The 13075-nt window shown below is 41.0% G+C and overlaps 3 protein-coding genes across 4 annotated transcripts; 2 read left to right on the forward strand and 1 right to left on the reverse strand.

Moving 5' to 3' along the window:
- The first annotated feature begins 432 nt into the window (after nt 1–432).
- On the forward strand, nt 433–6719 carry LOC103981285 (plasma membrane ATPase). The gene is made up of 16 exons (XM_009397960.3): nt 433–711; nt 1573–1692; nt 1815–2051; nt 2141–2902; nt 2994–3116; nt 3220–3324; nt 3419–3563; nt 3644–3808; nt 3898–4136; nt 4226–4258; nt 4367–4448; nt 4559–4719; nt 4997–5170; nt 5677–5859; nt 5966–6147; nt 6293–6719. Exons 1-16 carry the CDS (start codon nt 655–657, stop codon nt 6387–6389), a joined length of 2865 nt encoding a protein of 954 aa, XP_009396235.2. The 5' UTR covers nt 433–654; the 3' UTR covers nt 6390–6719.
- A 692-nt stretch (nt 6720–7411) lies between these two features.
- On the forward strand, nt 7412–9043 carry LOC135609912 (large ribosomal subunit protein uL30y-like). 2 transcript variants are annotated; one of them, XM_065103714.1, is made up of 7 exons: nt 7412–7547; nt 7651–7840; nt 7938–8035; nt 8147–8204; nt 8277–8356; nt 8450–8552; nt 8647–9043. In XM_065103714.1, the coding sequence occupies exons 2-7, from the start codon at nt 7661–7663 to the stop codon at nt 8860–8862; spliced, it is 735 nt and encodes a 244-aa protein (XP_064959786.1). In that variant the 5' UTR covers nt 7412–7547; nt 7651–7660; the 3' UTR covers nt 8863–9043. The 2 variants fall into 2 exon arrangements, with proteins under 2 accessions (XP_064959786.1, XP_064959787.1); XM_065103715.1 differs by having other exon boundaries at nt 7510–7840.
- A 2987-nt stretch (nt 9044–12030) lies between these two features.
- On the reverse strand, nt 12031–12626 carry LOC135608998 (uncharacterized). Its single transcript, XM_065102090.1, has one exon. It carries the CDS (start codon nt 12417–12419, stop codon nt 12216–12218), a length of 204 nt encoding a protein of 67 aa, XP_064958162.1. The 5' UTR covers nt 12420–12626; the 3' UTR covers nt 12031–12215.
- Nucleotides 12627–13075: the final 449 nt, after the last annotated feature.

Genomic DNA, 13075 nt, shown 5'->3' on the forward strand with positions numbered 1-13075 from the left:
GAAGGTCACAGTTCCAACACATCTTGGAGAGGATCCTGTACGCAATCAAATATTGCCATTAATTAATTAGGCAATTTTTTATTTCGTTTTAAATGGGGGCGACATTCCGGCCAATTGCAGGATGCCACGACACGGTAAAAAAAAGATGGGCCCCGCTCGACCTCTCTTTCTTTCACTCTGCGGTCTTTCTCATAGAAGACCAGCATGAACGCTTGCGGGTGTCCGCATCGCAGCACGCATCTCCAGGTGACCGATCATATGCCAGCGTGCCTCTCAAAGCGGGACGGATGCAGATATACGCGATCGTCGTGCGCGCGCGTAGGATCGACTATGCGTACTTGTTTGAGCAGTCGGGGAGGTGAAGAGGCCGGTGGGGCCGCCAAGATGGGCGACGGGGTATTGTGGCGGGGTACAAATATGGAGCGAGGAGGCGCGTCTTCCTCCATTGCCCGCTTCCGGTGATCTTCTGTTCTCGCAGCTCTCCGCTCTTCTCCTTCTCCATTAAGACCAATCTCTTCCTCTCCTCCAAGCGAATATATAGAGTCCGGTGAGATAGTCGCTTCCTCTGAGGCGCGGGTCGGAACTGGAGGGTTCCCTCTCTTCCGCCCGGATTCATCTTTCTTCGTCGTCAGTGTTGTTTGATCTCCGTCGGAGATGGCCGGCAACAAAGCGATCAGCTTGGAAGAGATCAAGAACGAGAACGTCGATCTTGTAAATGACTCCTCGCCCCTACTGAATCTTCCCTTCTAATTTTCTTTCTTTCTTCGTCATTTGCCTGATGATTTTGGCGTTACTCTACTAAAAATCCTCCCTTTTCTCCCCTTTTTGGCTGCTGAAGTGAGGATCCTGAGATGGACTTACATTAAGAACTCAAATTGCACATAGAAGAAAGATTTTTCTACGAATGGATATTCTCTACAATCTAAATTTTCTGTTTGTTTTTTATTTATTTTCTCCTGTATTATGGGATGATGATGATGGAATTAGGATTCGCCTAGGTTTTGATCTTCATTTCCTTCTATTCAATTGGCGAGTCCAATTAAAGGAGGAGTCGAAGAGGAAAGAAACGCAAATAAGAATCATAAATTTTAATTCTCCTAATGCGCTGCTTGCTATTATAGTATTCCCGACATTTCTCCTAATTTTAAGCTCCCTCTTGTCGTCTTCTCTTTCTGTTCTTCTCCAGCGGAAGAATAGAACAGAAAAAGACTCCTTGCGGTCTCGTGATATCAACGACTTCCGTAAGTACTCGTCCGTACCGAAAGATAAAGTCTTTCCCCTTCTCGACCTCTTAATTGTCCCGCCGTAAGCGCAGAGTAACCCAAAGAAATCCTTCAAATCTCTTTTATTTTACGCGTGCGAGGAACAGTGCGAATCACTATATGGCTACCAAGTTCTATGCTCGTTGCACGGCTTCCACTATTTGGCGTGGAATCTGTTCCTGCACGCGATGTCATTACTGGAATCTGTCACCAACATGTCATGAAAAGTTGAAGCTTTATATGTTTTGTCGTGTTGCGGTTTGGACCATTTATTTAATGTTTTCATTTGACATCTTGGTTTTGCTTTCAGGAACGGGTTCCGATCGAAGAGGTGTTTGAGCAACTGAAATGCACCAGAGAAGGCCTGACATCCCAAGAAGGAGCCAATCGGCTCCAAATCTTTGGCCCAAACAAGCTCGAAGAGAAAAAAGTCATATTCTTTGAACTCTTCTCGAAAGATTTCAGTTTTTGGAGTCGATTGCTTGTTCTTTTGCCTGTTTGCTTTGATGAAATCTTCTTGGGCTGAGGAATGGATGGGTTTGGGATCCGCAGGAGAGCAAGGTTCTCAAGTTTCTGGGCTTCATGTGGAACCCCCTCTCATGGGTCATGGAGATGGCCGCTGTCATGGCCATCGCTTTGGCCAACGGCGGCGGCAAGCCGCCCGACTGGCAAGACTTCGTCGGTATCATCGTGCTGCTCGTCATCAACTCCACCATCAGCTTCATCGAAGAAAACAACGCGGGCAATGCCGCGGCCGCCCTGATGGCAGGCCTTGCTCCCAAGACAAAGGTACGTAGTTGTCATTCTGTTCGAGACTTACGTTGAATTCATCCTTGATGCTGTAGAGACATCAATGGTTTAGTCGTTGGTGGTTACAGGTGCTTAGAGATGGCCGCTGGAGCGAGCAGGACGCAGCAATTCTCGTGCCAGGTGATATTATCAGCATAAAACTGGGTGACATCGTCCCTGCCGATGCCCGTCTTCTCGAAGGAGATCCACTGAAGATTGATCAGTCTGCCTTGACCGGAGAATCGCTTCCTGTCACCAAGAATCCCGGAGACGAAGTGTTCTCTGGCTCCACCTGCAAGCAGGGTGAGATCGAGGCTGTCGTTATTGCCACCGGTGTCCACACCTTCTTCGGGAAAGCAGCTCATCTTGTGGACAGCACGAACCAAGTCGGGCACTTCCAGAAGGTCCTTACGGCCATTGGCAACTTCTGCATCTGCTCCATTGCAGTTGGTATGATCGTCGAGATCATCGTCATGTATCCGATACAACACAGAAGGTACAGGGATGGGATCGACAACCTGTTGGTGCTCTTGATTGGAGGTATCCCAATTGCCATGCCTACTGTCCTGTCAGTGACAATGGCCATTGGCTCACACCGGCTGTCGGAACAAGGCGCTATCACGAAGAGAATGACTGCCATTGAGGAGATGGCCGGCATGGATGTACTGTGCAGTGATAAAACAGGGACTCTGACCCTTAACAAATTGAGTGTGGACAAGAACCTGATCGAGGTTTTTGCAAAGGGTGTGGATAAGGAGCATGTTATCCTATTGGCAGCAAGAGCATCAAGGACGGAGAACCAGGATGCCATCGACGCCGCAATGGTGGGGATGCTTGCAGACCCAAAGGAGGTATGCCTAATAAGCTGTTGTTGATGACCCCGTTGGTAATATGCTTTCATTTCTTGCAAGGTCTGATCAACATTTTGTTTCTGTTGGACAGGCTAGAGCGGGTATTAGGGAGTTACATTTCCTCCCCTTCAACCCTGTTGACAAAAGAACTGCTCTTACCTACATCGATGCCACTGGCAACTGGCATCGTGCAAGTAAAGGTGCACCGGAGCAGGTAAATTTAGTCCCTTGAATTTCTTTTCTTTTTTCTTAAGCATACTTTTAATCATTTTTCTACTGTTTGCTGTGCCTCTTAATTTATTCGGCTTCGAGGACAGATTTTGAGCCTTTGCAACTGCAAAGAAGATGTCAGGAATAAGGTTCATTCTGTAATTGATAAATATGCTGAACGTGGACTTCGATCACTCGCTGTAGCAAGACAGGTTTGCTCTCTCTGTCCTCAGTTGGTTTAATTGCAACTATATGAGTGTTCTTTTCGGCTTTTCCTCTGAACAATAGTTTCCTCTCTTTTTGCAGGAAGTTCCAGAAAAGTCCAGAGAGAGCTCAGGGGGGCCATGGCAATTTGTCGGTCTGTTACCTTTATTTGATCCCCCAAGGCATGATAGTGCTGAAACTATCCGCAGGGCCCTCAATCTTGGTGTCAACGTAAAAATGATTACAGGTAAGTCATCTCTGCATTTAGTTCTTAGGTTGCAATTTTGTTGGTTGGTCATCATTTCCTAACAAACATGCCCAGTTCAGGTGACCAGCTTGCCATTGCTAAGGAAACAGGCAGGAGACTTGGAATGGGAACTAACATGTATCCTTCCTCTTCATTGCTTGGCCAAAATAAGGATGCATCAATGGCAGCACTACCTGTTGATGAACTGATAGAGAAGGCTGATGGATTTGCCGGAGTATTCCCAGGTGGCCTATGAACTTACACTCATTCGATAAGTGATGTGATCTCAGATTCGATACTTTGATTTCTTATGGATGACTATCTCCTGGAGCAGAACACAAGTATGAGATTGTGAAGAAGTTACAAGAGAGGAAGCACATTTGTGGAATGACAGGAGATGGAGTTAATGATGCTCCTGCTTTGAAGAAGGCTGATATTGGTATTGCAGTTGCTGATGCAACAGATGCTGCTAGAGGTGCCTCCGACATAGTCCTTACTGAGCCTGGTCTTAGTGTCATCATTAGTGCTGTCCTTACTAGCAGAGCTATATTCCAAAGGATGAAGAACTACACTGTATGAGATAAAATCACAACTATGCTTTTTTCAATTTTCTCACTTCTCTACTGTTGTCACTGAGTATCCTTTATGATGTTTTGTTGCAGATATATGCTGTCTCTATCACCATCCGTATTGTTGTAAGTTTCAATTTAAACCTCAAACCTTCATTACTTGCATGTAAAAATTTTATGCCTATCATTACCATTTCTCTGGAAAAAGTTTATTATTTGCTTTATCTTTTTCAGCTTGGTTTTATGCTGATTGCACTGATATGGAAGTTTGACTTCTCACCCTTCATGGTTTTAATTATTGCTATTCTAAATGATGGTAAGTTCAGTTAACAAACAAATGGTGATTTCATGTTGTTTCTGTTTCTAGTCTCCATCCTGTTCATTCTGACATCTGGGTGTTTCCCTATTGATCTTTGGTAACTGAAGGTACAATTATGACAATTTCAAAGGACCGGGTGAAGCCATCTCCATTGCCTGACAGTTGGAAGTTGAAAGAAATATTTGCTACAGGCGTTGTGTTTGGGAGTTATTTGGCATTGATGACTGTTATCTTCTTCTGGGCCATGAAAGACACTGACTTCTTCTCGGTGAGTTTTCTTATCCTCTTTTTATGCAAAAGGAGAATTTCAAGGAATTCAATCAGATTGGTTATCCATTTTCTCTTCGCATTAACGTATCACCTTGCTTGTTAAAATTTGTTGGTCTATATCATATGTTTCAATGATCATGTCGTGCGCTTTTCTACATGAGAGTAGTTTCCCACCCTTGTCATTTGGTAAATTTGTGAACATGCCATGCCAATATTTAATTGACTCCACAGAAATAAATGGAAACTTAACATAGTTTCTTGTGATTTTTTTGCAGGACAAATTTAAAGTTAGATCATTGAGGCACAGTGAGGATGAAATGATGGCTGCTTTGTACCTGCAAGTTAGCATCGTTAGTCAGGCTCTTATATTTGTCACGCGATCACGCAGCTGGTGCTTTGTTGAGCGCCCTGGACTTCTCTTAGTCACTGCATTTGTCATCGCACAGCTTGTAAGTATTTTTCTTTCCTCACATCTCTTCTCCAGAATTTGACTACCTCTATGTAAGTTTCATGTTCATACACGTATTAAGGGCACATGATAAGTGAAAACCATTAAACTGCTTGAGATTAGTTTTAACTGTTTAGCACAAGATGTCACAAGAATGAGTAAGTCTCAACTATTTTGTCTAGGTCTCAGTTGATACATAGACATTTTCTTCTAGGATGAAGTTGTCTTACACGCACATCCAATTGAAAATTTATTTTTGCCTTGATGAAGCTGGCTTATTTAGTCATTCTGCTCACAAAATCGTGAACTTCCGATAATCTTCTTTGGTGAAGAAGGTTGTATATTTCTCGTGTGTATTTGTAACACTATAATATGTGTATATTTCTCTTGTGTTTTTTCTCAGATTGTTACCCGAACAAGAATGTGTTTCTACATGGAAGATTGCACTTGTAGTGCTCTTATCTCCTATCATTCTTTATTAATGAAGATATCATGTGTTTCTTGCAGGTTGCAACGGTTATAGCTGTCTATGCTAACTGGGGTTTTGCACGAATAAAAGGCATAGGCTGGGGCTGGGCTGGTGTTATCTGGCTTTACAGCATTGTTTTCTTCTTCCCTCTGGATTGTTTCAAATTTGCCATCCGGTACATTCTTAGTGGGAAGGCATGGGATAATCTTCTTGAGAATAAGGTAATCCTATCTATACTTAGCTTAAATTTGATAACCTGTTTTTGGTGTTTAATTAACTGATTTTACTAATTCCTCGAATCTGCAATTCTATCTTTTTAAATTTCAGACTGCTTTCACTACCAAGAAAGATTATGGTAGGGAAGAAAGGGAAGCTCAGTGGGCTATGGCTCAGAGAACTCTGCATGGACTCCAACCCCCCGAGACCGCTAACCTTTTCTCTGACAAGAACAGCTATAGAGAACTTTCAGAAATCGCTGAGCAAGCCAAAAGGCGAGCTGAAATTGCAAGGTATGTCTTCTGGTAGCAATCACACACCATATTCTTCAATGATCATTGCTCTGATATCTTATTAGAATCATTCAAAATTTCAAAATCTTTTTTCTTTTAAACATATTTCAAGGTCCTGAGTTTGTCATGCCCTGATCATCCACAGGCTCCGCGAACTGCACACTCTGAAGGGACATGTCGAATCAGTGGTGAAACTCAAAGGGCTTGATATCGACACCATCCAGCAACATTACACCGTATGACAGCCACTTCGATCAAGGAGTCTAGCATGAAGCAAAGTGGATCGTAATAACCAACACAATGCTTAAGGAGTGATTTGAGACGAAATCGCATCTGCTATCACCCTAAGTATAGTGTCTTCTAGTTTTGAGTCATGTCATATGCCATTTTATGCCTCTTTCTTGTTTTATGAGAGAGCTGTGAAAGTGTCCTCTCCTCTTGAGCACCACCATGTGGATGCAGATGATAATAATACATACTTATGTTGTCTTTCATTTCATTACTTGCTAATTAATATGAGATGTATGAGAAATTTGTATCTTGTGATAAATTTATTCTACATTCAGTCTCAATAGTTTTTGTATGTATGAGTGAAATGCTCAAGCTTTTGTTGTTCAGTATAAAATATGAGTTTTATTTCATCATGTAAGAAATAAGATTCAATGGATAGTATCGAACCGATAGATACTGATCGGATTACATATTTAATTTTAAAGATATAATTAATAAATTTAAATTATATATAATAAAATATTTAATTAATTAAAATATTAGAAAATAATTTAAAAAAAGAAGATCAACCAACATTATATATACATACATATGCTAATTACATTAAACATGATCGGTTTTAATTTATTTCTCATGTCAACCCTAATTTTATGATTGATATATACATCATCTTAGATATCAAACATGTCTTTTGTTGTATTATTAAATTCAAATTAGTTTTATGGTCAATTGATTTATTTATTTTTAACAATAATTAAATCAGATCAATTAATGGCATGGTTCTTGATTTTTCTTCTTTGACTTTTCAGTATGATCGAAAGTTTTAACCTAATTTTTGATAAATTTTTAGTTTTAAGTAATCTTAATTTAGTTACGTTATCTTATTTTTTGATAAATCTATACAACAAATAATTAATCTTTATTAGGTGATTTGAGATGCAAATCTAATCGTGGACCGTTGGATCATTGTCGGGCAGTTGAGATTTAGTGCGTTTTGATTCGTTCCGTGAAATATCCACCGTCGGATGAAGCTTCAGCTGCTCTTTCCCCCTTCGCCTCATAACCCTAACGCCATGAACTACGCACAGACGTATAAAAGCCGGCGGCCGACGCCGTCCCGCCCGCCCCTCCATTCCTTCCTCAGATTCACACAGTCCTGAGCTTCGGGGGTTCGATCCCTTCTTTCACCGCCTCCCCTCGTCGTTTTCTCGTGTAATTTGGATCTGTGCTTTGCGGATTTGTTTACGATCGAGGCTCTTCGATTTGATCTAGGGTTTCCGGGATGGCGACGGAGGAAGCGAAGGCGGTGGTCCCCGAGTCGGTGTTGAAGAAGCGGAAGAGGGAGGAACAGTGGGCGGTGGCGAAGAAGCAGGCGGTCGATGCGAAGAAGAAGAAGGACCGCGAGAACCGGAAGCTAATCTTCACCAGGGCGCAACAGTATGCCAAGGAGTACGAGTCGCAGGTGGGAATTTGGGACAATTAGTCTTGGTTTGAGCATTTTGGTACGTCTTACCTCCTAAAGAATCCATAAAAACTTGAGCTGGGGTTTAAATTGGTAGGAGAAGGAGCTGATCCGATTGAAGAGGGAGGCGAGGATGAAGGGAGGATTTTACGTTAGCCCCGAGGCCAAGCTGCTCTTCATCATCCGCATACGAGGGTAGAGCATCTTCTCATCCTCCTATATTGTTCAAAGAAAATCCTTTCGTCTTCAGTTGCTGATTCGATGTCCCGCGCTATCTTTGTCACCATTGACTGACATTTTATGCAGTATCAATGCGATGCACCCTAAAACACGAAAAATCTTGCAGCTCCTTCGACTCAGACAGGTATACACTGTCACTGTTGTGTTGCAGTTTGCTTCACTTGTAGTGCCTTTACTAATGTGCATTATGCTGTAGATATTCAATGGTGTATTTCTGAAAGTGAACAAGGCCACCATGAACATGTTGCAGAGGGTGGAGCCTTATGTCACATATGGGTACTGAATTGTTGTTTTTCTGTAAATCTATTGTTGTCTATGTTGTTGAGGAATCATGTATCATGCTATTCTGACTGTGGATGTATGCATCAGGTATCCCAATCTCAAGAGCGTTAGGGAGTTGATTTATAAGAGGGGATATGGAAAGTTGAACAAACAGAGAATTCCCTTGACAGACAATGCAATCATCGAGCAGGTTTGTTACAAGAGGCAATTCTTGTGCTCGTTCATTATGCTTCTAGTTATCCTTTCCTTTCTGTAGTTTACATGATGATCCTGGTGGGTTGTAGGGTTTGGGGAAACATGGTATTATCTGCATGGAAGATCTTGTGCATGAAATCATGACTGTTGGTACACACTTTAAGGAGGCAAACAATTTCCTCTGGCCTTTCAAGTTGAAGGCACCACTGGGTGGCCTGAAAAAGAAAAGAAGGCACTATGTTGAGGGAGGAGATGCTGGAAACCGTGAGGATTACATCAATGAGCTCATCAGAAGGATGAACTAATGACTGAGTTTGCTTCTTCAGTGTCTTAATTTTTCTGTAGAAGGAAAATAATTTGAATTCAGTTTTTAGTTAGCATTGGAATAGTATCGAATTTTGCAGTTTTGATGCTTTGAATCAATTACTGGATATGTTCCATATACTGATGCTTTTATTGTGCTTCTTTATAGTACATTAGCAATCATCTCTGTGGTAGCCTTTTATATGATTTTCATTTGTGGGAAATTAAATGGTGTTGTTTACCAACGTAAATAGCATTTTTTATCCCTCTTGTCTGACTGCTACAAATTGTAAGTGAATTATTCTGGTATTCGTGTGTGCACTTCCGCGCCCTGGTGATAGCTACCAAAGCAAATGCATGATGCATGGTGCCACAACGAGAGACAAGAAGGTATGTCAATGTTGCACAAAAATACTTGGGACTCCACTCGATGTTATTTGATGTTCACATACATTTTACATGGAAGAAGATGGTTAGTGGGGACTGAGTTAAATTTGTGCTATGAATGCAGTTCGAACAGAGTCCCAAGTAGGTTTTGTTGGTGCGCTGACATGATGTAGACAAGGTTTGGGCAGATATGCCTGTTCCCCAAAGGGTGATGGGTTTAGTTCATGAGGGGTTCAATCGAGTGTAGGATTAGAATCAGGCTTTTAAAAAACTATGTCAGTAAGATTGTGCCTTCTGAGATGACATTAGTTTATGCATTCTGCCTCCTTGCATGTTTGTTTGCTGATGCTTGAGGTTTTAGAGCTAGAGGATAGTGAAATAAATGACATGATCATTTTTGTAAACACATGTAATCAAGGAGTCACACTTGTGATATGCTTCGAGTCCTGAGTTAAATAGCTTAGGGAGGGCCTGCAAGCAGGAGCCATCTTTTTTTAGGGTTTCCTTGACCAGATTGTTCTAAACATGTTTCATGTACAAGATGACAATAAAATAACAAACTTCTTTCTAGCAGGTGTATTCTCTTATATTTTGTGTCTTTCTATGTTTCCTGTTGACTGTTTTTTTGGACTCAGAATCAAAGTAGATGTTCATAGTAGATGTTCATGAACAATAACCTCAAAAGGTGTCTTTCTTTCTAGCCTCAAAAGGTGTCTGCCTATGTTTCCTGTTGACTTATTTCTTGTAGTTAGATTTTCTTAACATCCTGATTTTTAGATTTAAAAATTTTATATTAAAATTTTTATAGTTATGAAAATGAAATATCTAGTTTTATTTATCATAATACCTTCGGTTTTATCAATGAAAAAACAAAGATAAAGGATAAAAATATAATTTTATGTTTCAGTTGGTGATAGCGGACGACGTCGGTGGCGGTGGATGACAACACCGTTGGGGGTCACCGGTGGTTGTTGTGGATAAGGAGAGCAACAGGGAGAGACGAGGGTCGTTCTGCATCTGCGTCAGCGTCGACATAATTGCCAATTAGCTAAAGGATTGCTCGACATCTGCATCGATAACCCTTTCGTCGCTTGACAATTATGTCAACGTTGATGTAGATAGAGAGCGGTGAAAGGGTTGCTCGGGTGGTTGTTGTGAATGAGGGGAGCGACGATGAGAGGTGAGAGTCATTTTGCATCTGCGTTAGCATTAATGCAATTGTCGAGCAGCGAAAGGGTCGCTCGACATCTACATCGATGATCCTTTTGTCGCTCGACAATTGCGTCGATGTTGATGCAGATATAGAGTGGCGAAAGGGCCGTTGACATTTGTATCAGTGGCGATGCAATTGTCGAGCTACAAAAGGGTCGTTGATGAAGGTCGTTCGACAATTGCATCGTCGTCGACATAGATGTAGAGCAGCCCTCATCTCTTGTCCTTACTCATTCACAACAACCACCTGAGTAGCCTTTTTGTCGCTCTGCATCTGCGTCAACGTCGACGTAATTTTCGAGCGACGAACGAGCCACCGACGTAGATGCATAGTGATGTCGCTCGATAACTATGTCGGCATCGACGTAAATGTAGAGTGGCCCTCACCTCTTATCGTCGTTCTTCTTATCCACAAAAGTTACTCGCGACTACCAACGACATCATCATCCATCACCATCGACATCCGTCACCACCGACAGTGTTAGGATGAACATAGATAAATATTTTACTTTTATAACTATAGTGATCTAATATAAATTTTTTAAGTCTAAGGATCAAGATACTAACAATGTGTAACTACATAACAAATTTAGCCCTATTTTGTATCTTGGATCAGAAGATACAAAAATGATGTCTTTTCAAGTTGAGCTTTGTCATGCATGAGTGTAGATACTAATCACACCTTGGGATCCTTCTAATGAAGTGGCTGCCTCAGTTTTTGCTTGAGTTGTAGAAACTTCAAACAGTTGCCTTTGCATAGATTTCAGTTGTATAAGCAATTTGTTTCATTTTGTTTATCCCTCTGCATTGGCTTCTCCCTTTTTTTTTTGGGTATTACATCTATGCTTCAGAATTGGTTCATGAGAACTCTGGATGGTACTTGTCAGCAGATTATTTCATGAATGTGAATGGATGGTTGGATGCTGAAAGCAATTATAGGCTCACTGGGCCAGTCAAAAGAGAACCCTTTTCCATTTTAGCTGGATGGCTGTTGGATGCTGAAAGTAAAATGAAGTCCCTCTTAATCATCAACCTCTTCCAAGTATCCTCTCTTCTTGCACAACTTGGTTCATTTGAATCTGAAAAGTATTGGAACAATACAAGATTGCAGTATATGTACTAATTACACACTTTGTAATTAGTTATGTTTAGTATTTCGATTTATATATTTTAAAAAAATATATCGATATTTTTATAATTATAAAAATGAAACATTTAGATTTATTTATCTTAACGTTATCGATTTTATCAATAAAAATATAAAAATAAAAAAATTAATATTTTAGTTAGTGATAATGGATACTGTCGGTGGTAATAAATGATGATGTCAATATAATTTGATAATAAATAATGATATCAATATAATTATTGAGTGATCCCTTCGTTACTCTATTTGTATATATGTCGTTCCTTTGAGCTTATCCCCTACAAAACAAAGTTGTCCTGCCGCTGCCAAATAGTTGTATCTTTAAGATATAGAAAGTGTTGGCAGATCATGAAGATATTTCCTCAGTCTAATTTCTCAGTCCATCCAAACTGAGAGATTGGTGCAGAGAGAGAGATAAAACAAGTTCATCTAAAACGCTTCTGTAACAAAAACCCTGAAAACAAAAAACAGAGCTAAAACGATGACAATGAGAACAGAAAACTGCCGACTAACGAAGCAAAAAGATGTGATCTTTCACAGAGAACGGTGCCAAAGCCACGATTTTGAGAGGAAAGGTCGTCGGATCTTGAGAGGATTGGAGGGTGGCAGCTACGGGTAGGCGACGAGGCGGCGGGAGCAGCAGGTGCAGGAGAACTTGCGCTTGATCTTGTGGCAGAGGGGGAGGAAGCAGAGCCTCCACGCGCTCTCAACGTAGGTGGCCATCACCGCACCGCCGCAGTAGGGGCAGCTCCCCGGCGCCTTGTGCGTACCCAACACCTCCTCTTCCTCCCTGCATAGGAACACCACGCACATCTCCGCCCCCTCCCTGCAATCACATCCGTCTCCCCCCGTGGTGGCTCTTTCTATATATATATATACATATATAGAGACAGAAAGAGAACGAAGGAAGGAAGGGGAGGAGAAACGAAAGAGAGATTTGACGGCATGGTGGTGGTGGTGGTGGTGGTTGTGTGGAGGTAGCGATTTAACCCGCACACCAAGGGAAGGAAGGAGGTGAGAAGGAGACGTCTTGCACATGCATACCTACGCAATGTTGGTTATTGTTTTATTTGCTTGGAGAATTTTTATTGAAACAATATTTTAGATTACATATTTTTATCATATTTTAATTTAAAAATGTCAACAGAATTCAACAACTACTTAGATTCAATTCCTACATGTGAGAGAGGGGCTAATTACATATTAACCCCTAGTTAGTTATTTTTATCATCTCTATCTTTATATTTTAATAAATTATATTGATATCTCTATAGTTACGAAAGTGAAACATCTAGATCTATTTATCCTAATACAATCGGTTTTACTAACGAAAATAAAAAAATAAAAGGTACAAAAGTAATTTTAATATTCCAATCAATGGTGAAAAATGACGATGCTATTGAGGGCCGTAAGTGGCTATTATAGATGAAGAGAGTAATGAAGAGATGAGGACCACTTTGTATATGCAT

This window comes from Musa acuminata, chromosome BXJ2-4 (genome assembly GCF_036884655.1).
Source record: "Musa acuminata AAA Group cultivar baxijiao chromosome BXJ2-4, Cavendish_Baxijiao_AAA, whole genome shotgun sequence".
Classification (NCBI taxonomy): domain Eukaryota; kingdom Viridiplantae; phylum Streptophyta; class Magnoliopsida; order Zingiberales; family Musaceae; genus Musa; species Musa acuminata.

Coding starts and splice junctions, on each gene's coding strand:
- LOC103981285 (XM_009397960.3), top strand. CDS start 655: ATGGCCGGCAACAAAGCGATCAGCTTGGAAGAGATCAAGAACGAGAAC. Junction 712..1,572: donor AGAACGAGAACGTCGATCTT/GTAAATGACTCC, acceptor TTTTGCTTTCAG/GAACGGGTTCCGATCGAAGA. Junction 3,117..3,219: donor GTAAAGGTGCACCGGAGCAG/GTAAATTTAGTC, acceptor CTTCGAGGACAG/ATTTTGAGCCTTTGCAACTG.
- LOC135608998 (XM_065102090.1), bottom strand. CDS start 12,419: ATGTGCGTGGTGTTCCTATGCAGGGAGGAAGAGGAGGTGTTGGGTACG.
- LOC135609912 (XM_065103714.1), top strand. CDS start 7,661: ATGGCGACGGAGGAAGCGAAGGCGGTGGTCCCCGAGTCGGTGTTGAAG. Junction 7,841..7,937: donor CCAAGGAGTACGAGTCGCAG/GTGGGAATTTGG, acceptor TTAAATTGGTAG/GAGAAGGAGCTGATCCGATT. Junction 8,553..8,646: donor ACAATGCAATCATCGAGCAG/GTTTGTTACAAG, acceptor GGTGGGTTGTAG/GGTTTGGGGAAACATGGTAT.